This window comes from Macaca fascicularis, chromosome 8 (assembly GCF_037993035.2).
Source record: "Macaca fascicularis isolate 582-1 chromosome 8, T2T-MFA8v1.1".
Taxonomy (NCBI): domain Eukaryota; kingdom Metazoa; phylum Chordata; class Mammalia; order Primates; family Cercopithecidae; genus Macaca; species Macaca fascicularis.
In genome coordinates, this window is record NC_088382.1 from 104,575,894 (window position 1) to 104,599,914 (window position 24,021).

The 24,021-nt window shown below is 42.6% G+C and overlaps 2 protein-coding genes across 9 annotated transcripts in view; one reads left to right on the plus strand and one right to left on the minus strand.

Annotated features, from left to right (window-relative positions):
• NDUFAF6 (NADH:ubiquinone oxidoreductase complex assembly factor 6) overlaps positions 1-24,021 on the plus strand; it is a 234,608-nt gene that overhangs the window by 29,008 nt on the left and 181,579 nt on the right. The window lies entirely within an intron of this gene.
• TP53INP1 (tumor protein p53 inducible nuclear protein 1) lies at positions 599-23,714 on the minus strand. 6 transcript variants are annotated; one of them, XM_073999130.1, is made up of 7 exons: positions 23,502-23,714; positions 18,590-18,754; positions 16,076-16,171; positions 15,114-15,374; positions 14,127-14,490; positions 6,701-6,738; positions 599-5,363 (listed from the first exon to the last, which is right to left on the minus strand). In XM_073999130.1, the coding sequence occupies exons 4-6, from the start codon at positions 15,223-15,225 to the stop codon at positions 6,717-6,719; spliced, it is 498 nt and encodes a 165-aa protein (XP_073855231.1). In that variant the 5' UTR covers positions 15,226-15,374; positions 16,076-16,171; positions 18,590-18,754; positions 23,502-23,714; the 3' UTR covers positions 599-5,363; positions 6,701-6,716. The 6 variants fall into 6 exon arrangements, with proteins under 6 accessions (XP_073855231.1, XP_073855230.1, XP_015310535.1 ...); XM_073999129.1 differs by lacking the exon at positions 16,076-16,171; XM_015455049.4 differs by lacking the exon at positions 6,701-6,738.

The following is a 24,021-nucleotide window of genomic DNA, read 5'->3' on the forward strand; positions in this document are numbered from 1 at the left end:
TGGGAATTCATCCACCTGGCTTTAAAAAGGCTAAGAACCAGTGTATTACATTCTATATTTTTAAACATTGATTGGAGGGAAAGATACTGGTTGGGGATCACCCTCCAATTCCTGTTCACTTAAGTGATTCCTCATTTTAGGTTAAAAAAAAAATCTTTTTTTTTTTTTTTTTTTTTTTTTGAGACAGAGTCTTGCTCTGTTGCCCAAGCTGCGCAATCTCAGCTCACCGCAACCTCCGCCTCCTAGGTTCAAGGGATTCTCCTGCCTCAGCCTCCCAAGTAGCTGAGACTACAAATGCACACCACCCTGCTCAGCTAATTTTCATATTTTTAGTAGAGATAGGGCTTTGCCATGTTGGCCTGGCTGGTCTCAAACTTCTGGCCTCAAGTGATCTGCCTGCCTTGGCCTTCCAAATTGCTGGGATTACAGGCATGAGCCACTGTGCCCAGCCTTAATATATGAATTTTATATAAGCTTTTAAATACATATTTAAAATGCATATTAAACATCTCTTTTGGACAAACAAAACTTAACAGTAAGTTGTACCTCCTTTTAATATTAATGACTCTAAAGATAAAATAAAAGAATCTGGCAAGTACGAAGTTAAAGGACATTTTATTTACTGACAGATTGAAAACTGTAACTCCAGGTAGTGCAAAATGCACCACAACCCAATTACAAAGAACAGGTGTTAACACACAATGTTTAAACAATGCTACACTCATTTTTGGCAAAGTGCTGTATTGTTCAGTCTGTGTACAAAACTGACAATCTATGAACCAATCAGTATAAAAAATTTCTATAAAAACAAAAAATTTAGACAGTGGCTCAAGAAAACAAGCTGCCATTTATGCATAGATTGATGTACAGTAACCTAACCAAATGTCCCTTTTGAATTTTCAAGTTGACGAAAAAAAAAAAGTGTGTCCAGAAACACATTAAGAAGGCACATGTACAGTCTACAATACTCTTCAGTCTCCATAACTCATGTCCTGCCCCTATAAAGAAAATATGTTCACAATTTTACTTGAAAAAAAGCCACTTAAAAAAAAATAACACATGCAATTATTAAAAGTTCAAAATCTCTGGAGGAAAACACAACCAAAACACAAGCAAAACCACTCATACACTCCAAGCCTGAAACACACATCTAACCTCCCCAGGTACTGGTTTGGTTTTCAGAGGTTCACCTAGAAAACAAATATTAAAACTTCAGGCAAAACAGAGCAAAACTGGACATTTAACAATTACACAATTTTTAAAAGTGTCGTAAAGAAAATTCTCAATGATATACAAAATATTGTCCACTTAAGCTGCCTGCCTTTCAAGAGTAACTCTCCTCCCATGCAGAGGATACTGTTGGACATAAAAGATATCCTCATCTGCATGCTTTCCAGTACCTCTTTCTCCACCTTAAACCACTTTAATTGGTGTCAAATTTCAAGTGAAATTGATATATGGCAAGGCTGACACCACTGTATCATGTAGGTTTTCCAAATAAAGCATTTTATGTATAATTTTAAGCATTAAAATAAGTAGGTAGAGATGCCATTTCTAAAATATCAGCATGGCTGATGGCAGTGAAACCATCCAAGATAGAAGCCCAACTTTTAACAAGTTTAACCAGTATTTATGGGCCTTATAAAATAAAAAGATAATTTTAAAGTAACATTAACAAACATATACTAGTGTCTCCCAGTACAAGGAGCAGTCTCTTAATTGACTCAAAGAACAAAAATTAATACTTGGAAACTCTTAAACTTTTCCCACTAATCTATTTAAATGTAAGTATCTTCTAGTTGGAGTCCTTTATATTTTTGTTTCCAACTCAAAGCAAATGAGAATAATGAAGATACTCTTCCTTGCTCGTTTTTCTTAAGAGTACATAAAGATAATATATAATGTATTTCATCGAGGAGAAAGAGAAGTAGCAAGGATTTCAATGAAGACATAATGATTACAAACCAGTGTACTATACAGATTTGAGAAGCAGAAACAATGCTGAACAGCCTGCTCAAGTTTTAAATAAACTGTCTTCTCACTCAAAGTACTGATACAACAGAGAAGGTATGTAAACAGGAACAGTTTGCATGGGGATAGGAAAAATGTACAGGAAATTAATATTTCTTAAAAGGTCCCTGCGATAGGAAGTCAAAAATCCAATCACTGTGCATCTTTCTGCAAAAAATTCCCCACCCAATCAACCATATAAATGCATTGCCACAGAAGATAAATAATGGATGGCTAATTTTCCACTTACAGTGCAGTACACAATTAGTTGAGGAAGAAAAATAAACATAAGATATATATTATAAAATGTTTTATCAACAAAAACAAACTTTGAGAAACATGGTGCACTGTAAAAGCTAAGAAACTCATTCACGAAGCACTGCTTGTGTACACCACGTATTCCAGACTTTTTCCAAGTAACATTCTATGTTAACAGTTTAGAGCTACTAATTCAGAGGGGTCTTATTTCTCACTGCTTGCATTTTAAAGAAATATGACTAAAGCACATTGTAAACCACTAATATTTATAATAGCAAAAAAAAAAAAGCTCATAATAAAATGCATTTTGGCCGTGTTTCAGAGAATACTTAACAGGTCAACATCGTTTTGTGTTGTGGTTGGCCTTGTGTCTTACACACAGGAGATGTCTAACATCTAATGACCAAGAGTTTCAACTGAATTATATAACCATTTTCTTCAACACTTACATGTGCCAATTTTAGGCAGAAACCACAGTATGATATTCCGGGTGGTGTGGTAATCCCAACCTTGAAAAAAAGCCCAGTGAATGTAATTTTTTGTTTTCTAGGTACAAAGCGTAAAAAACTAGCCCCAGATAAGGCAAACAAAAAGTCAATAAGGAAATCTGGAAAAAAGGCCATTGCAGTTAATACACAAATCTGTTCATGCTGCCAAACAAAATCTAATGGCTGAATTTCTGTAGCTTGTGAGGTACTAACAACTTACATGCAACGTATGAAAAAGAGACGCCGTGTATTCAGAGGTTTACATCCTGAAGACATTAAGCTGGTCTATTTTCAGGTTACCAATGCATGGCCCTATAACAAACATCGTATAAAACATACACACCTTCATGGAAACTCTACCTTATCTCCCAACTCTGGTAAACACAAATGGTAAGAAAACAACTTCTAACTCACTTTGACAAAACTTTACAGACTTGGCCCCTAATTAGACAACAAATAAAGGGGAAGTCAAAACAGAAAGGGCAATAAGGAGAAAGGGGGGATCTGGACTCTTGTTCTAAGGAGACATTCTGGCACTTCATCACAGCCAGTAGAAGAACAATGTAAAACCTCCATCTAACTACACATTTGACCTCTTCCACTCCAAACGCTCTAGTCTAGTCAGAGAAGAGCACAGCTCTTCCCTGAAAGTCTCCCAGGGTTCCCTGCATCAAGCCACTACAGGGTTATTGAAAAATATAATACTTCACATAAGTATATGCTGCTTTTCTCCTTGAAAACATTTTACAGACCTGTACTCATTTAATTAGGGTTGCAGAGGAGATGGAAAAACAAGCTGTTTGATTATGTAGGCAACACTTCTGTCAGTAGAATTGCTTTGGATTGTGAATGTGTTTACTTCAGAGGAAATCAGTCAGAGTGGATGGCTCAGCAAAACCCATCACAACTGCGGAAAAAGGAAGTGACTGGCTAGAGGTAAGGAAATAGATTTTCTCTAAGTTAACTGGCCAACGTGTGAATCGAACCCTGCACCCTGGCCTCATTAGCACCAACACTGTGAAGAACAGCTGTGGCAGAGAAAGTGCCACGGCCCCACCCCATCACCAGATTCAGTAGAAAGGCCCTTGGAATTTCCTACAAGGTTCAGTTCTGAACAGCCCCACTTCAAATCAGTATAGAATCCTCACAGTGACTCTGTGAGGGAGGTAAATGTCACTGCTCCCCTGTTGGTGGGGGAAACGGAGGCCAGAGTGGTTAAAGATTTTGCCTGAAGTTTAAAAAAAAAAAAAAAAAAGGTCATTTGGACTGCAGGGAAGAATACTTACAAGGCAATTAAAAAAGAAAAAGAAAAAAGTTGAGCCAACCTGTCACTCTTCACTCAGATACCATGAAAGACATCAGCAGACATTCCCCCACACCCTTGCTTGCCACTTGGCAGGACAGGCTCCATGACAGAGGATTTTTCACTCTGTATGGAAATATAAAGCCTATCTCTTTTCCCATAGGCAGAGAGAAATACGAAGTCACTCAAGTGCCTGGACAAGTATTTCCGAATTTATAGTTGAGAGCAAGGTGAGGAGTGGGCAGAACTGGCAGGAAGGAATCGTAACAAATTAAATACTGCACTAATGGGTTAGTTACAGACATGAATTTTTCCAAATAAAATTTCACAGGTCTAATTTAATCCCTCTGCACGGGACAAGTGCCTCTGTCTACAACACCTGTAATGTCTGTACCACGTCATGCAGTCACATTGGAATCACTGAATGCACTCTTCACTAAAGCTTAATGTACCTGAATTCCAGATGAACTGCATGACTAATCTGGGGAAAAACCATACGCACAGAATACATTGTTTTCTTTCAAAAGAAAGTCCAGCCATAATTCCATTATATCCATGGCAACTATCACCTGTTAATGCTCATATTAGTGTGTAAAAATGTATTCATCATATACAGAGAGATTATCAAGTACTGGTCAATAAAGTGTATAGCTGACCCTGAGAATAAATTTTTGCTTGCTCAAAAGATTAATACAAAATAAAATGAAAATGAAAGATGCCTATTCTCGTACTTGGGAAGAAATGTCTTTAAAATGCTGACTAATGTACACCCTAATAGATTTAAAGACACCCCCAAACACCAAACACTGTAATTATATTGATATGTTTCCAGAAATAATCTGAAAAAGTGTACAAAAAAGTAAATGTTAAAGGCAAGGCATTATGTGATACACAGCATATAAATCTGGTTTTCAAGATAGTGTCTAAATACACTGATAAAACTGTGATTGGTTATCAATTGGTTGTAAAGAGACAACACTTTCATTGTACATATACACACATCCATACACATATGCACAAACCAAGAGAAACCAACCAATAAAACTTAAAATTCTTAGTAATTGTACTGACGCGGGCAGGGCTGATGAACAACCCAGCCATTGTGCTTGACTTGCCGAGAGTGGCAATCCCTGGTAAGATTTTGGCGACGAAGGCTATTTCTGTTAAGAGACTGTCTTTCACTATGTTCTTTTATCCACTGGGAAGGACGAAAGCTCTTGGGTTGTTCCAGAAAAGTTGTATGAGCAGCAAGAGCTGCAACATAACAATGAATGTGCTGCCCCATTTCATTTTGAGCTTCCACTCTGAAACAGAAAAAAGTGGGGATGTATTAAATAACAGAGTATGTTATTAACGAAACTGGAAAAGTTACTTAGCAATTCAGTTTGCCGTGCTAATTTGTTTATGGCTGAATGAGAGTTTGTGTTTCATGGCTGACAGACAAGTTTATTATTCTGTGACCCCACTGACTGATAGTGGTGGAGAGGAGAGCCAATTGTTACTTACTAGAAAGATGCCATGTAAGCCCCAGATGGCTCACTAAGTAGACTGTTTTCTAAAAATACACTTTATACTTTGAATTTCATTTACAGAGCACACACATTTATATAAGCTTGTCTGGGAGGGGAGCTAACATTTATTGAATATCTGCATTTGCCAATTCTTCTGCAAATATGTGTTTTAATTCTTACCATAATCTTACAAGGAAAATATTTTAATTCCCAAATTTTACTGATCATAAAGCAGTGTGCTCACAATACCTTCACAAGACATTTCCTGTCTATAAGTAAAATGTTCCAGGAAACATGCTTTAAATCTTTATTTAATATGGAAATTCTACCCATTTACCATTTTTCTAGATAAGAAGCTATAGCTTATTATAGAATAAATCTCCTTATTTATCTCACAACAGGGCACTTTTGAGATGGTATTTACATGGCAATATTATAAGACTCTTGAATAACACAATCTTAAAATATGGCTACACATAGTATGATTATGTTTTCCATATAAAAAAACTAATCAAGTGGGATTGCTATAAACTATGTCAACACGTAACATGAAGAGCTTTATGATTTTTAAGGGTTATTTTACAAAGGAAGGGCAGTGACACATTCTGCCTAAAATCACTTGAGGAAAACACTGTTATCTTTTATTACATATATATATGTATATACAAACTTTTTTTAAAGTAGAATTTTAAGAGGCCACATTAAGAAACTAATAGAAAAAAAGTTAATATAAAGAAAGTTATTTTTAGGCTGGGCGCTGTGGCTCACTCTTGTAATCCCAACACTTTGGGAGGCCAAGGCGAGTGGATCTCCTTAGTAGAGTTCAAGACCAGCCTGGCCAACGTGGTGAAACACCATCTCTACTAAAAATACAAAAATTGGCCAGGTGTGGTGATGCAAGCCTGTAATCCCAGCTACTTGGGAGACTGAGACAAGAGAATCACTTGAATCTGGGGGGCGGAGGCTGCCATGAGCCGAGATCGCACCATTGCACTCCAGCCTGAGTGACAGAGTGAGACTCCCTCTCAAAAAAAAAAAAAAAAAAAAGTCATTTTTAAAAGGTCAGCATTTGGGTCCTTTGCCTCCCTATGCATACATATATCACACAGTCTCGAAGTGAATATACTTACTCTGTGCCCGTGAGTCTTATAAGCAGCTTTTCGTGGCCCTACAAATGTTAAATGGTGAACTATTAAATCACTAGTAAGATTTAAAATGCTATTGTAACTTTACTATTAGGACGTGGTCAACTTTTATTAAAACTGGTTTACTATGTGCCATTAAAGGCACATACATGTACTTAAGATAACATGTAAAACCTTCAAAAGCAGTATTTATAAAGGCTAAAATGCAATGAAACGTATACCCCGAATCCCACTATAATTACAAAGCACCTCAATTTTCTGTGCTTTATGCTAATATCCCCAATGACAGACACAATTGAAGCAATTTGACGTCTGAAAGACATATGATTTATTTCCTGCTAAGAAAACATTTACTACAAAGCTAGCCTAATTTTGGTAACACCTGATTTCCATCTTGATTTAGCAAGACTTCCTTATAAGAATTTCAAATCCCAAAATAAGGATGTTAAAAAAAATCATAGTTACTATTTTAAAACTGTAATAATTTACAGGAATTTCCTGTGTGCAGAAAGGATTCACATAAAATTCAGTGCATTCTGGCCAGGCATAATGGCTCATGCCTGTAATCCCAGAACTTTGGAAGGTCAAGGTGGGTGGATCACTTGAGGTCAGGAGTTCAAGACCAGCCTGGCCAACATGGTGAAACCCTATCTCTACTAAAAATACAAAAAATTAGCTGGAGATGGTGGCACGTGCCTGTAATCCCAGTTACTCGGCAGGCTGAGGCAGGAGGATCACCTGAACCCAGTGTGGAGGTTGCAGTGAGCTGAGATCGCGCCACTGCAATCCAGCCTGGGCGACAGGGTGAGACTCCGTGTTAAAATAAATAAATAAAATTCAGTGCCTTCTTTTGATCCTTTATATATGGAAAAGTACGTATTTATCCCTATATGTTATAACTGTCATATATGAATGCAAAGACAAACAAGATACAAAAACAACATTCTCACTGTACCAAAACTAGAAACCCATAACAACCTTGAAAAGGAAGGAAGAAGAAGGAAGGAAGAAGAAGAAGAAATCTATTGAAACAAAATGGTGGAGATCATTGCCTAAATAAGTAGTTTATAAAATAGTATATATGGGCCAGGCACAGTGGCTCATACCTGTAATCCCAGCACTTTGGGAGGCCAAGACAGGTGGCTCACCTGAGGTCAGGAGTTTGAGACCAGCCTAGTCAACATGGTAAAACCTTGTCTCTACTAAAAACACAACATTAGCCAGGTGTGGTGGTGCACACCTGTAGTCCCAGCTACTTGGGAGGGTGAGGCATGAGAATTGCTTGAATCTGGGAGGCAGAGGTTGCAGTGAGCTGACATCACGCCACTGCTTTCCAACCTGGGTAACAGAGCAAGACACTGTCTCAAAAACAAAACAAAAAAACTATACTGCTGGGCATGGTGCCTCACGCCTGTAATCCCAGCACTTTGGGAGGCCAAGGCGGGCGGATCATGAGGTCAGGAGTTCAAGACTAGCCTGGCCAACATGGTGAAACCACATCTCTACTAAAAATACAAAAATTAGCCAGGCATGGTGGTGTGTTCCTGTAATCCCAGCTACTCAGGAGGCTGAGGCAGGAGAATTGCTTGAACCCGGGAGGCGGAGGTTGCAGTGAGCCGAGATCACACCATTGTGCTCCAGCCTGGGCAACAAGAGTGAAACTCTGTCTCAAAAAAAAAAAAAAAAAAAAAAAATATATATATATATATATATATATATATATGGCACGTTGCCATTTAGGTTAAAAGTTTATGTGTACATACAGGCACAGAAAAAAAAACCACACAATCTGGAAGGATATACTCTAGGTTGTTAAAAGTATTCATCTCTGGGTCATGAAAATGTCATTTCCAATTTTTGCATATTTGTATTTTCTAATTGTTTACATTGCATCTGTACTGTTTCTGTAGTAAATTCTTTTGCAAAGCTGCTGACTACACATACAAAACACTGAAAAGTAAACATACAAATGCCAGTAAGTTTAAAGTGACTAATTATTATAAATTGTTTTTTTTTTTTTGAGACGGAGCCTTGTTTTGTCACCCAGGCTGGAGCGCAGTGTGGTGTGATCTCAGCTCACTGCAACCTCCGCCTCCCGGGTTCAAGCAGTTCTCCTGCCTCAGCCTCCCTAGTAGCTGGGAGTACAGGTGCCCACCAGCACGCCTGGCTAATTTTTGTATTTTTAAGATGGGGTTTCGCCATGTTGGACAGGCTAGGTCTTGAACTCCTGACCTTGTGATCCGCCCACCCCAGCCTCCCAAACTGCTGGGATTACAGGTGTAAGCCACTGTGCCTGGCCTAATTATAAATTCTTGAGTGGCATTCCTCAGAGGTAAAATCAGAATCAGGAGGAAAGAATTTTCAAGAAAGGAATCTGAAGCAACTCTAAAGCAATTAAATCAATAGCAACTCCAAAAAGTTGTATTTTAAATTTTTGTTGGAATGCCTGAAACGCCTCTTAATAAACTTGTAGCACTGAATACAGTGCCAGTTAAAGTAACATTCCCCACCCAAGACCTTACCTAGGATATAGCCTGGCATCATATAACATACAAGAAAGTTGTTTTCATTTTGGTACAAGCAAAATGAAATGAAATATGTAAAATCATCTATAATATTAAGACTTGAGAGTATAGCAAACTCTGGTAAAGTTAACAAATTAATGTGCTGCCTAGGGTTTGTTTATATCTGGAAAACAGGAAACAGTAGATAGGGAGAGAGCTAGACAGACAGACAGATACAATAGATACAATACTTTTCTTAGTAGAGTCAGAGCCTGGACATGACAACACTAACAATAGGGATATTCTGAACTGCTCCAAGGATCCAAATCCACCTGGACCCTCAACCTAAGACAGGGAATGCCAACATTCCGAAAATACTTTAACAGGAAACATTCCACTAAGGTACACAATAGGACAGTGGGACTTTCAGCTAATTAACAGGGTAATGGGGTTTACTTTAGTGGGTGGGAACAATCTCAGATATTTCCTGGATATATTCTCTGGACAAAGGTCACATAATGTCTCTAAATTTGGGGAAACTTAAAAAGCCAGAAGGCAGAGATTACAAGAAAAGTAACCAACAATTGCTTGGGGCAATAGACAGATTGATTAATCAAGATAATGACTGACAAATGGGCAAGGATCTATTTCTGTCTCTGCTGGGAACTGAAGGCCTCTCCTATACAAGTGGGCAAAATGGTTGGGGGTGGTGAAGATAAATTCCTGGGACTCCTTGGTATGGGAGCTCCATGTGCTGTGGTATCAAGATCCATTGGTAAAGCCCTGATTTCAGGCTACAATTAGATTGGAGAACATAAAAATGCAAGTGTTGATAGGATTATGAAAGTTAGGATGTTTAAGTGAGCTTTACGTAAAGAAGTTATATCCCCTTTACCTAAATGTTTTATGAGAATGGATATGTCTGGCTGGGGACATACTTCCCCTACCTAGTACTGTAAAACAAAAGGCATGTGAGTCTGCCCTTCATGACAATATTAACTGGACATGCTAAATGGGGACGAACAGCACTGCCCAGGTCCACATAGTGTATAGTAGAAGCTGGATTGGTGGTAGGGACAAATTATCTGTCTGATAGTCTTATGTGGAAGGGAAACTGGCGCTTATGGCAAAAGACTGTGAGCACCTCTCAGTAACAACTACTGGCACTTTGCACTAGAGAATTTCCACATGAGAGGCATTTAATCCCTCGCTAAAGGACATTAATTCACGCTACCCCTATGACTGAAGGACATAAAATGATCTTGAAACCTGAAATACCTATGCTGTCTTTGGTGATATCAGAGAAACACTAATTGGGAGGGCAGTGCCCAGAAGAGTTCCATAAAAAATGGAAATGGTTTATACAGGATCATGTTACGTAGGGAATGTAAGGAGGCTCCCACAAGCAGGGAGCCTCTCTCCACCTTGGACTGACTCTGGAACTGTGTGAGGAGCTGGATTCCACAGTGCTAGTAGCTCTCAACTGACTGACAAAGAGCTGCTTGGTTGTGCATGGCAGTTCCAAGGTGAACAGACAGCATCCTGTTTGGAAGGATGCTACTTTGATCAAAGGAGGTAAAAACAAATCGGCTCTGTGGGTTGAACTGCACGCTGGTTTCCTAGCGATGACGGAAGCCCCTAGGTTTGGGTTTTTACTGACTCATGAGCAGTGGTCAATGGACATGGTCAGGCAGAATCACAATGAAAACCTGGACTTTTAAAGGGATGGCTTCCATAGGGAGCACAACCGTATGGAAATCTGAGGGGTACATTAGGATGTGCCAATGACCATCAGAAGAACTCCCTTCCAGGTTTGGAAGGTGACTGGGACTGGAAGCAGATATATCCCCATGTGCTCCCTGGAGGTGCCCTCCTGGGTTCATTAAATGAGTGGTACAGGCAATGCAGAGACGGGCTGCATCTAGACATTCCTCTTCTACCCTCTCAGGCACAAATACCAATGAGAACCGTTTTGCCAGTCAGCAAAAGAGACAGACTACTGATGAGGGGCAGATTCCCCGGTGGGAAGGCCCCGAGCATAGCAACAAGTGAGACTGGTGCTGGTATCCCTGGGGAGCTACAAATGGGTCTTGAGAAGAAGAGACAGTCTCTGGAGTGGGCTTTACTTACCCAGTGGAAGATGCAAATGCTCAGAGTGCCATAAAAAACCCAGAACAGAAGATACTGCATGGATGTAGATAGTTGACTGTCATTTCTTCAAACCAAAGGACACACTATATAGCCCATAATGCCCAAAAGCACTCTGGGAGGCAGAGGCGGTGGATCACCAAAGGTCAGGAGTTCGAGAGCAGCCTGGCCAATATGGTGACACCCCCTTTCTACTAAAAGTACAAATATTACCCAAGTATGGGGGCGAGTGCCTGTAATCCCAGCTACTTGGGAGGCTGAGAAAGGAGAATCACTTGAACCTGGGAGGCGGAGGTTGCGATGAGCCGAGATCCTGCCACTGCCCTCCAGCCTGGGCGACAGAGTGAGACTCCATCTCAAAAAAACAAAACAAAACAAAACCCAAAAACAAAATGGGGGGATAAAAGAATGAAGGGCTGGTTGTCCCCACAAGATTTTCCTGTTTTTCTGGTGATATGAGGAAGAAGGGATAGGGAGGATGCTGGTATGACTTATGCAATTCTAGCCAAGGGTTGAGTGTGCTAGTATAATGGTTTTAACTTTTTCTTTCTTTCCCACATCACCTCATTTTTTTTCCCTCTACCAGATGCAATGGTCCTAGGACCAGTGCTGTAACTACAAGTACTGGAAGCAGGGATGGTTCCTGAGCAAGAAGCTGTAATTATGTTTTTAAACCTCATGTCAAAAGTCCTAAGGCCCTTATGGGGTTACCTACACCCCATCTTGCAAAACTGGAGTCAACAATGAACGCAGCTATATTGTCTGGTGGTAAAAACAGCCCACTAATTTTGTACCTATGTCACCTTACTCTATCTGAATGGGAGTGGACTGAGGGAGAGGTACTTGCTAAACTAGTATTGCTACCTGCAATCTAGACCAGCACAGTGGCTAAACCTAACATCCCTTCCAGAGATGGAAAAGTTTGGGTATAAATGAAGAAAAAGAGGATAAAAGAATGAATAAATAGGTTATGATTGGGATCAATTCATCATATTAATACCTTGAAACAGGCTCAGAGAAAAAGATGACATTGTCTTTAAGCCCAGGTATACCAGATGCCTGAAAGGGTGAAGCTACATGTTTGCCAAAACCATTTCTGCTTTTGGAAACCAACAAGATCAATAAACCTGCAAACCTGAGTGGCCTCGCCCTGGGAGACATGCTCATACAATACAATGACGGATGTAATGAATTATAGACTGAATGGGATTCCGGTGTTGTGCCAGTAGTTTTTGAGTTCCATATCCTTTTGTTGTAAGGAATCCAAGTTTGAAGACTGAGGCTGGACTGTAAAATATATATACTGTAAAATATATATTCAGTCTTGTCAGTCTCCTGGCATACCACTCCTAAAATCCTTGGAACCTCCAACATGGAAAGTGCATGCTAATTAGTTGACTGGTGGTTGGCAGCAACTAGACAGCTTCAGGATGGGATTTGGTCACTAGAAAGACCAAGTTAGAGTTGGGACTTTTAGCCCCACCCCTCAAACTCCAGAGAGGGGAGAGGGACTGAAGGTTAGGCCAATCACCAATGGCCAATGATTTAATCAATTACGCCGATGTACTGATGCCTCCATAAGACCCCAAAAGTACTGGATTCAGGGAGCCTCTGGAGAGCTAACATGTGGAGTTTCCTGGAGGGTGGGGTGCGCCGAGGACATGGAAGCTCCATGCCCTCCCCACACGCCTTGCTTTATGCATCCCTTCATCTGTATCCTTTATAATAAACCGGAAAACATGTTCTCCCAAGTTCTATAAGATGTTCTAGCAAATTAATCAAACCCAAGGAAGGGGTCATGGGAATACCAGTTTACAGCTGGTTGGTCAGAAGCATAAATAAAACCGGGGGCTTGAGATTGGCATCGGAAATGGGAGGCAGTCTTTTGGGACTAAGCCTTCAACCTATGGGACACTAGAGAGTGTCCACTGCTGGAGGACTGCGGTGTGTGGAAAAAACCCACACATCTGGTGTCAGAAGCACTGGGTGACTGTGCAGTGTGAGTACTGCAGTAAGAAACTGAGTTCATTAAATTCTCAGACAAGGTTTTCAAGGTTACATCATTTGATGCGACGTAGCTAGAAATACTTGGAAGAAAATAAATTTTAAGACATAATATTCTAGTTGAATTTGATACCCTAAATAATCCAGTCTATAAAGTCAGAGTTATGTTCTAAGATACTTAGCAGAAATGCCAGTCTTATTTCTAATCAGTAGCAGAATTTTGTAAATGAGAATGCTATTATATAACTGGGGCCATGCTACATCTAACTTTCTTAAAAAATCGAAAATGAACAAGTTTTTGTTTTTGTTTTTGAGAGAGTCTTGCTCTGTCACCCAGGCTGATGTGCAGTGGCACAATCTTGGCTCAATGCAACCTCTGCCTCCTGGTTCAAGCCATCCTCCCACCTCAGCCTCCTGAGTAGCTAGGACTACAGGTGTGCACCACCACACCTGGCTAATTTTTTGTTATTTTTTGTGCAGACGGGGTTTCACCATGTTGCCTACGGTGGTCCTGAACTCCTGAGCTCAAGTGATCTGCCTGCCTAGGCCTCCCAAAGTGCTGGGATTACAGGTGTGAGACACCATGACCAGTCAACAAGTTATCTTACAGATCATCTTGTGTACTGTGCACATACATGCTTTCATAAATCTCTAATAAAATTACTTTTGCATCTTCTAATAACTTAGGTTTGAATTAGAGACAAAATGCATGCTCAGTGGACTGCCTACAGAGAGTTAAAATACTTGTAACGTACCTGGGACTACTTGGATTATGTAATTCATCAGTCCCACAGGTGGCCTCACTGAGACCAGGGCAGGAGTTATGCACAGCATAGACAGACATGCTGGGATGTTCAATGAGAAGGTTTTCCATAGGACTCGTTTCCACCTTGATAGTGGTTAATCCACCTGCAGTAAAACACGGGGGTGGGGTGATAAACCAGCTCTCCTCCATTGGACATGACTCAAACTGGAGGAAGCAGGAATCACTTGTATCAGCCAAGCACTCAAGAGATGCCGGTAAACAGGAAAAGACTGAAGGGTGCTCAGTAGGTGACTCTTCACTGATGTCCTCCTCCTCTTCTTCTTCTTCTTCTGCTGAGAAGCCAGTGCAAGTATCTAGATTGTAGTCCATATTACCGTCCATGTGTGTTGTAGAAGAGTCCCACAGGAGGATGATTATCACATTGGGCAGTCATTATAAAGTCACCCATCAAATTCACAGCACAGAAAAAAGAAGAAATGATACTATTAGCTGATGCTCACATATCTTCTTTTATTTAGTTCAGAAACAAACCCATTTATATTCATCTATATGATTATAAAATTATTTCTGAGCACAGAAATTGTGTGTGTGTGTGTGTGTGTGTGTGTGTGTGTGTGTGTCACTATATGGGATGGATTATGTTGGTTTTGCAGGAGTGATTTTAAGACTGTTTCTATTCTGCTGAATAACTGTGTAATGAGCCAGATGGGTTACTACCTGTCTAATACAAGGGTCTTCTATTGAAGTGCCCTTGATCTAATCAATCTGTAAGAGTTGCAAAACTAAAAACTGATGTCAGTCAATTTCACTGACATTATCTAGCACAGGTGGTTTCCTGTAATTTTTTAAAGACAAACTCCTGCTTACTTTTAAGGCTTAAAAACCCTCAGTTACTGGTTTTCTTATGCAAAAACTGAGATGCAAGTTTCCATTTTTACTGTGAAGATGAACCACCAAGTAACCAAGTGTACCTTACCTATGAAGTCAACAAGAATCCATTCATCATCTTCTTTCTCACTGAATTCTGGTTCTTGGTTGGAGGAAGAACTGACTTCACCCACAAACATTTTATTCAGCCTCTGGAACATTGTTAAGGCAAGACTGAGAGTTTGGCTGGATGTCTTTTACAGCTGAGATTTCAAAACCTTGTCTTCAGTTGGCCCGATGGTACTGACAGGAGATTAAAGTGCACAGGGTGCTTATCAACTTAGGTGAAAAGCAAGAAGAGTCATTATCCCTAAAATAAAACATAAAAAGAAAGTTATTTCAAATCAGCATACACATATGTATATAAGTACATACACACATACCCTTAGAAAAAAGCATATACCTTGGCCTACATTCTACAGCTATTCCCTTTCTGCAGGAGTCAAACACAAGAAATGCAACGTAATGTTTTGTAAATACTCAAATTCAACCTATAAATATCTTAAAATGTGAAAAAAGGAAAGAGTTGGTTCTTTTTCATATCTATGCTTTTATAATAAGGGATGAATTTGAATAATATCCTTCAAACTTTTCTGCAAGCAGATGAGCAAATTGTAGATATTAACAGTCTTGGTATATGTTATTCAACTGCCCTGAAGTCCCAGCAACAGTGCCTGGTGATCACCATTATGCCAGGCCCTCACCCTCCTCTGGCTCATTTTCTCTTCTACTCTGTACTTCTTGTCTATAACTGTAAGCATACCTGATTACACTTAAAATCTGTAAGCCCAGCAAGCACACTTTGACCTTCTAAATTCCTACAGCTGGCATGAAAAAATTTACACTGCAGAGAACTAAGCTTGGCCAAACCTAGAACTGGAAACACGCTTCCTATGTGGCAGCTCAGCAGGTGGGTGCTGAGGTCAGCCACCTGCATTCAAACCCTGGCTGACTGCTTACTTGCTGTTTGAGTTAGGAAGTTATGTGACTTCAGTTGGCAACAGCTCCTACCTTAGGGAGTTCTGGTGAGTTCTAAATGAGAAACTCCAGGCTTGCTTAATCCTATTCCAGAGTTCTAGATTTATTTATCCATTTCTACCTGGCAACCTGATGGGCATATCAAACCAGACACATACCAAAATTAAAAGATACAAAAATTAAAAGATAGCTTTTAATTTTTTCCCCACAAACTTATTCATATACACTGCCCTTCATCCCTTTCTCAGGAAGCAGCAGCAGCAGCTGGCAATTATTCAGGCCAAACACTCTAGCAAGTCAGCCTTCATGCCTTTTTTTTTTTTGAGACGTAGTCTTGCTCTGTCGCCCAGGCTGGAGTGCAGTGGGGCGATCTCGGCTCACTGCAAGCTCCGCCTCCCAGATTCACATCATTCTCCTGCCTCAGCCTCCTGAGTAGCTGGGACTACAGGCACCCTCCACCACGCCCGGCTAATTTTTTTTTGCAATTTTTAGTAGAGACGGGGTTTCACTGTGTTGGCCAGGAAGGTCTCAATCTCCTGACCTCGTGATCCGCCTGCCTCAGCCTCCCAAAGTGCTGGTATTACAGGCGTGAGCCACCGCACCTGCACGCCTTTTGCTCCCTCCTACCCACCCCCATCCCAACCATCAGCAAGTCCCGTCAACCCCAGCAGCACAGGCAGCTCGAATCTGCCTGCTTCCCTCCACCACTCTCATCCTAGTTTAAGCCAAACTGTTGTCTGAGACTTTGTCAAAACCGCCTACTAGACAGTCTCCCTGATCCTACTCTTGTTAAAGACAACGGACTTAGCAAAATACTTAGAATAAAGTCCTCAGTCCAGGTCAACTATTAGTCTAGTATTTACTGAGTACCTGTTATGCATCAGGTACAGTGCTGGGCACAGGGGAGACAGCTGTGAAAAGGGCCCTCCCACCAGTTTAACAATCCAGTGTGATGAATGCCATGGAAGAAGTATTTGGTGTTCTCCAGGCCACCTGGGTGGACTCCTGCAATAAATGACTTTTCTCGAGTGGCTGAGGTCACTAATGGAGGAAGGGGGCAAAGGAACACTATGGAAGCCTGCGCATGAGTGAGGATGTGGCACCTTCAGTACCACTCAAGGTGCAGAGGGAGGGTCACAAGAGCAGGCTAGGGGAGCTGAGCAGGAACCAGGTCCTGCAGAGCCTTGTAAGCCAGGAAAAGGGGAAGGGAAAAGTCAAAGACCCAGGTTTCTGGCTTGGCCTACTGAGGGGATGGTGGAACCATTTAGGGAAATAGGAATGAATACTGCAGAAAGCACAGATAAGGCATTTCGAAAATGGTAAATTGGAGGAATATGCAAAATAATGCAGCTGGAGATGTCCAGCAGGCAGCGGGATATAGAGCTTTGGAGTTCAGGAGTGTTGTCTCAGCTAGGGGCACAGATTTGGGAGCTGTTGACACAAAGACGGTGATAAAAAGCATAGGAATGGATGAGGCTATGTGTGGAGGCTCATGTCTGCAATCCTAGCATTTCGGGAGGCTGAGGCCAGAGGAATGCTTGTGCCTAGGAGTTGGAGACCAGCCTGAGCAACAAAATAAGAACCTGTTTCTACAAAAAAATTTTAAAAATTAGCCAGGTGCAGTGGTGTGCACCTGTAGTCCTAGCTACTTGGGAGGCTGAGGTGGGAGGATCCCAAGTCCAGGTTCAAGGCTGCAGTAAGCTATGATTGTGCCACTGTACTCCAATGTGAGTGACACAGCGAGACCTTGTCTCAAAAAAAAAAAAAGTTATATATATGGATGAGATCAGCCAGGGCTGAAGAAATGCACCTCACTAATCACCACCTCTTTTTATCACAAGCATCAGCCTTGAATCTACAACTTCAGGCTCCTGACAGTTCACTTTCAAAAGTAATCTTTAGCTGTAAAAGTAGTTGGGATCTGTAGCTGAGATTCCTGGTTCAGTTTGTTGTATGTAAACTGGACTGCTACAAGTGTTTGGCACACTACTACACAAGTAAAACATTTCAAATAAATGACATTAGAACACTTTGTGGTCACAATTCATCTTCTTCAGCCATTAATGATTAAAAATGGGTAAACAGGAAGTGTCACTTGCATAACCAGTCTTCCTGAAACCTTCTGGAAAGCAACACGGCCAAATCATGAAGGCTGGAGCTATAGCAGAATTCAAAGTTAGCTTTATGCTCTATGTAAGAGAAATCAGAAGAAAAGTGGGCTGTATAGTTTGTTTGTTTGACCCGCTGTGGTGTGACAGTTATATCCCAAAATGAGTTATCATAAGGTCCGATGTAAATAAAGATTTTTGAGGATACATGCTAGGAGGGAAAAACATATTTTCAAAATTCTTCCTCCATTTTATTTTAAATTGTGGAGGCAGATATTGGCCCCACGTACAATTCTGTATCTGCTGAACCAGTTGAGAGAATAAGCCCAATTCTCCAGCATAGTGCTGGACTCTAGCCCTGAATCAGCTAAAGACACTGGGAGGGGAGAACCACACAGGGGAACCTTTGCTCATCATGAACGAATGCCTTGTCCCCTACCTGTGATGCTGCATGAGAGTAAGGCACTGGGGCCCAGGTCAGATAACTGGCAGCTATAAGGCCGAAAACATTGCTGGGGCCACTGCAGTTCTGGCAGCTGCTGGGTTCCCACATGCAAATTGCCCCCTCTGGCCACAGCTCCAAACCCAGGAAGGCAGCTTCTGCCTGGAATATACACAAATAGCAAGTCAGCTACAGGAAAGGCTTCTCTGGAGGAGCTTTCTAGGGAGCAGTACAAGTCAGTGCTCTTTTGGTTTCCCAAAGTCAGAGGCTGCCTCCAGATGTCTCTGCAAGGACAACCAACCTTGGGCAATAGAGTGTTGAGAAGCCCAGCCAAGTGAAGGAGGAGCTCGTCCTTCATCTCACCCAAGCTACTGCTGGTGTTTCCATGGCACATCTGCTGACACCCATGGGAAGAACACAGAATGGAGTTCCTGGGGAGGGTGAAAGGCGCCTGGTCATCCACAGCAGCAGTTCTTGCTGTGGCTCTACCACAGGTGGCTGGAGCTAAACTGGCCCTTCTGAGCTTCAGTCTCACCATTGGGAAAATAGGGAGACTGTGCTGAATCACCTCGTTTCACTCTCTTTCCCCACAAACTTCTAGCACAAAAAAGTGAGGCTGGTTTAACTAGCAAAGCCAAGTTCCCCTGGCCCTGCTTCCCACAGGTGTCACAAAAGGCAAGGAGCTATTGGAGAGACCCTCCCAGCATTGCTAAAACTGTCCATTGAGGTAGCCACCAGGCACACTGTGTAAATGAACACTTGAAATGTGACTAGTATCATCGAGAAACTGCATTTTTCGTTTTACTAGTTAATCCATTTACTAAGTTTAATCTAGTTAAACTTAAAAGCTGATAGTTTAGTTTTCTGAAAACTTTCAAGTATGTTTGGAACAGTTAGCGTGCATTAATCCACTTTTTCACCTATAAATTTTATGTCTAAATATAGAGCAAGTAGTTCAAATGAAAACTTTGTATCTGAATTGAGATGTGCTCTATGTGTAAAATACACACTAGAGTGTATTTCAAAGACTTAGTACCCCCCCAAAATGCAGAAGTTTTTATATTGATTACATGTTGAAAAAATAATTTTAGTATTATTAAATACATTAATAAAATTAACTTCACCAGTTTCTTTTTCCTTTTTTAATATGGCTACTAGAAAATTCAAACATACATATGGCTCACATTATTTATTTCTGTTGAACAGGGCAGTTCTAGAAAAAGTCTTAAAGGTCTACCTTCCTACTGATGACCAGAGACTATCCCTGCCCAGTCACTGCTACTGTTGACCTTGGCTCCTGCCCAGGGATGGAGGCTGTCAATTGGGCTGGTTCTACGTGGAGGTAAATGGAAAAGTAGTGCTTTAGACTCCTCTCCTCTCCAGATCATCACTAATATTCACAACACGAGGGCAAACATAGAACGAAAATAAAAATTCCAGAGAAAGTATGTGTCCTAAGAGGACAAACTTACAAATCCAGTTCTGGAATTCAGCAAAGAGGTGAAGCAAAGCAGGTTAGGTGGAGTAGCGCTGTTGTTCTTTAAGGCACCTGCAAGCTTTCAGCTTTAACCAGCCTCAGCCCAGCAGTTTCCCCAGCAGAGAAAAGAACCCCCAAATACAGAAAAGAAACAAAGTGTCTGGGCCCTAGCATTTCAAGAAGGCAGCTTTGTCCCTGTTCTGCTTGGCTCAAAAGACCTCCATCCCTCCCTTTAAAAAATAAATTATGTCTTTTTAATTATAAACTGAACAAGACATTATAAAACGTCTAGAAAATAAGAAAAATAAGTATTATTCCATTGCTTTGTTCCCATCACTTAACATATTGGTGCCTTTTCTTCTGTTTTCTTCTATAGATAAGGTTTCTTTTTATCTTGTGAATGCACTGTTTTGTATCTCACTGTTACTTAACATTTTATCATCAATGGTTTGCATATTACTACATGAGTAGAGATGCTTTGTAGGCAGAGAAAGGTGGCTGATGGAGTCTAATACTCATGGGGAAAAGCATTCTAGTTTGACCACTTACAAAAGAAACTGCTAGTTTGGAAGATCTTGTTAGCATAATTTATTTTCTCACTTTTAAGATAGGTAGCCCACCAAGAGGCAGTATGTTGTGGTACTTAAAGCCTGGCTCTGAGGCTGGGCGCAGTGGCTCATGTCTATAATCCCAGCGCTTTGGGAGGCCAAGGCAGCAGGATCACTTTAAGCCAGGAGTTCAAGACCAGCCTGGGCAACAAAGCAAGACCCCATCTCTACAAAAAATAAATTAGCTGGGTGTGGTGGTATGCACATGTAGTCCCAGCTACCCGGGAGGCTGAGGTAGGAGGATCGCTTGAGCCCATGAGTTTGAAGCTGCAGTGAGTTATGATCCCACCACTACACTCCAGCCTGGTCAACAGAGTAAGACCCGTCTCGAAAAAAAAAGAAAAAATAAAGACAGGCCATGGAGTTCGCCTGCTCCGTTTGAAATCTTGGCTCTGCTACATGCAACCTATGTGAATTCAGGATATTTACTAACATCTTGGTGTCTGTTTTCTCATTCTTAACATGGGAATGACAGTTATAATACCTACTTCACAGTGCCAGTGTAAGGATTAAGTGTATACTACTTAGAATAGCAGACCTGAGTAAATATTAACTACAAGTTCATTCAAAGCCAGTTGTGAGACTGTCAACAAGTCATTCGGCATTGCTGCATTTGAGTTTATCCATAAAACGTCTACTTAATAATTAGCTACAATTTACAGAATGCTTATTGTATGTAATGGGGCCTTGAAGTACTTATTTGTCCCATTTTACTGGTGAGGAAACCCAGGCTGAGGAATTAACTAACTTGTTCAAAAGTGACAGAGCAGGCTGAGGAATTAACTAACTTGTTCAAAAGTGACAGAGTTGGTTGGGGTGGAGTCAGCATTAGGGCAAAAATCCATCTGATTCCAATTCCTTGTTTTCCCTACACATGCTCTTTTAGGCTCCTAGTCTCAACTGTGGGTCTCTGAACTTCAGAAAACAGCCCTTTTCAGTTAGTTTTGGCTGCCAGTAGGCGGCTCCAAAAAACATCAAAAAAAAAAAAAAAAAAAAAAAAAACCGCAAGTTTGATGATCTAACTTCTAAATCTGTGTACAGTTGTGGCTCCTTCACAGTTTCAGGAAATCAGGTGGCTAAACGTACCGTCATTGAAAAGCAGCCTCAGAATTCCTTCTTTTTATCCCACCCTCTTCCACTATTTTAAAAACATGCAGATTCTAGTAATTTAAAATGGGTTTTGAACTGGAGAAAAACCAAGCCAAGAAAGTTATCTCTGCTTGTTCCACTTATATGAAGACTAGATTCAAGTAATTTAAAATGGATTTTGAACTGCAGAAAAACCCAGGCCAAGAAAGTTGTCTTTGCTTGTTCAACTTATATGAAGTCTGTTCAACTAGTATGCAAGGGAGGTTATTTCCCCAGGGATCCACCCCTGCCTGCCCTGAAGGCTAAAAGACAGTGGACAAAGACAAGAGTAAGTGGTAATTCACAGCCTGATAATCTTGAATTTTGAAACCAGAAATCGGAGGAAGCAATGGCAGAAAAGAACAAAAGATAGGATGAGGAAACAAGTCCTTGGTCACAGAAATTAGTAAGGTCCTGGTTCCAGGCAGGGGCCTTTTAAAATTATGCTGCCAGTTCAGAATTACATTGATTGCGACTTAAAAGCTTCCCAGTGCTTTCCACATCTGCAAATGAAAATGTGTTTCAATTACCAAGCTGGTGATTTCAGTATCTTGGGGGAACTGATTATGACTTCTGTTCAATGACCCCAAGGGTCACATTTTCCCCCCTTTTCCCAAAACTATTGTGCATTCAGAAAAGGCTCTTTTAGCAATGTGCCCAAGTCCTTGGGAGTCACAGTTGTAAAAAGGCTCTTCCTTAATCCATTCTGAATTGGAATTAACCTACTGAGCAGATATAATCAGGAAATACAAGCAAAACAAAGGCTCTCCAGGTAAAATTCGGCTGCCACTGTGAAATACAAACACCATTTCCTTTTATTAATTGGTTGTGTGGCCTTGAGCAACTTAATCTCTCTGTGCCTTGGGTTTCCTATGTGTAAGATAGCCGGGCCTATTTCACATAGGGTTATGAGAATCAACTGGGGCAATAAAACATAGTATATGGCACATACTCAGCGCTCAGTAAGTGTGAGCGATTCAAAGGATCTCAATGTTAAGGGCCAAGGAGAGTACTCTTTCCACAGGTGCAAAGGCAGGTAGCGAAGAGTGAGATCAAGCCCGGTCAAGGGACAGGCCGCGGACAGGCGGGGGCCGGTGACCGGGTCACGCAGCAGGTTCCCCGTAGCCGCAGGGCCTCCGGAGCTCGGAGGGCAGGCGCGGGGGACAGGATGGCAGGGCCAGGACAGAGCGCCGGGCCACAAGCCCAACCGCCTCTGTCTCGGGAGATGCGTCCCGGAGGTGGCCGCGGGAGCCCTGACGCCGAATGCCGAGCGGGCGGCCCCATCCAACGGCCGAGCGCAGGCGGAGGAGGAGGAGTGGAGGGGAGTGAGGAGGAGTGAGAGGAGGAGGTCCCGCCGCGGCCAAGAAAACAGGCCACGCTGGGGGGAGGAGGTAGAGACCAAACACCCAACCGCCGCCCAGCGCCGGGGCCAGGCCGGGCCCTTGTCCGCACCGCCGTCGCTGCCTCTGTCAGCCTCCGTTCGCGCTCTGGGCCCCGGGGGCCGCCGAGGACCAACCGACGGGGTGGGAGGCCGGGCCCGGCGACGGCGAGGGGAGGCAGCGAGGAGGTTCGAAGCGCAACCGGCGCCCCAAGGCAGGGCGCGCGGCCAGCCCCGCCGGGGTCGTGAGCGGGCAGCGCTGCCGCCCCAACTGGCAGCGAGGCGGCCCTGGACGCCCGCCCGTCCCCCGGCACTTACGTGGGCCCGGGCCGTGCGGGGCTGCGCGGGGAAGGGGGCGGCCGCCGGCTAGGCGGGGAAGGACGCGGGTGGCGCGGGACTGCTGAGGTAGCTGCGGTGGGGCCGGGCTGCGCTTCCCCTCGCTCAGGTCCCCGGACGGCAGGCGCTGGGCCGACTCCAGCCCTCGAGTCGCTGCACCCAGGCCGGTCAGTCCAAGTCCTTTTGTTGTTGTGCAGCGCTCGCAACAGCTGATCGGCCGCTCCGCCCGCCGTCCAGCCCCGCTGCCCCGCCCCGGGCCGCGCCAGGCCGGGCCCCACCAATCGGCGGCGCGGGGGCCCCGGGGCCGCCCTGCAAGAGGTTGTCACCAACGCACGTGACCTGGCGCCCGGCCGGCGGCGCGCTCAGCTCCGAAACAAGCCCGGGCAACAAAAACCGGGATCCGAGCGTGGAGGCCTGGGCGAGCGGAAGGGTGGGAGAGTGGGGCTAGGCCTGGGAGGGAAGCGCTGGGGCCGGGGCCGGCTTCCCGGGAGCCAGCGGGAGC

Excerpts from the sequence above, each read along its gene's own strand:
- TP53INP1 (XM_005563742.5), bottom strand. The coding sequence starts at position 15,225 with ATGTTCCAGAGGCTGAATAAAATGTTTGTGGGTGAAGTCAGTTCTTCC. Across the intron at positions 14,491-15,113 it reads GATTCTTGTTGACTTCATAG|ATACTTGCACTGGCTTCTCA; the intron begins GTAAGGTACACT and ends ACTACAATCTAG. Across the intron at positions 5,364-14,126 it reads CATAATCCAAGTAGTCCCAG|AGTGGAAGCTCAAAATGAAA; the intron begins GTACGTTACAAG and ends TTTCTGTTTCAG.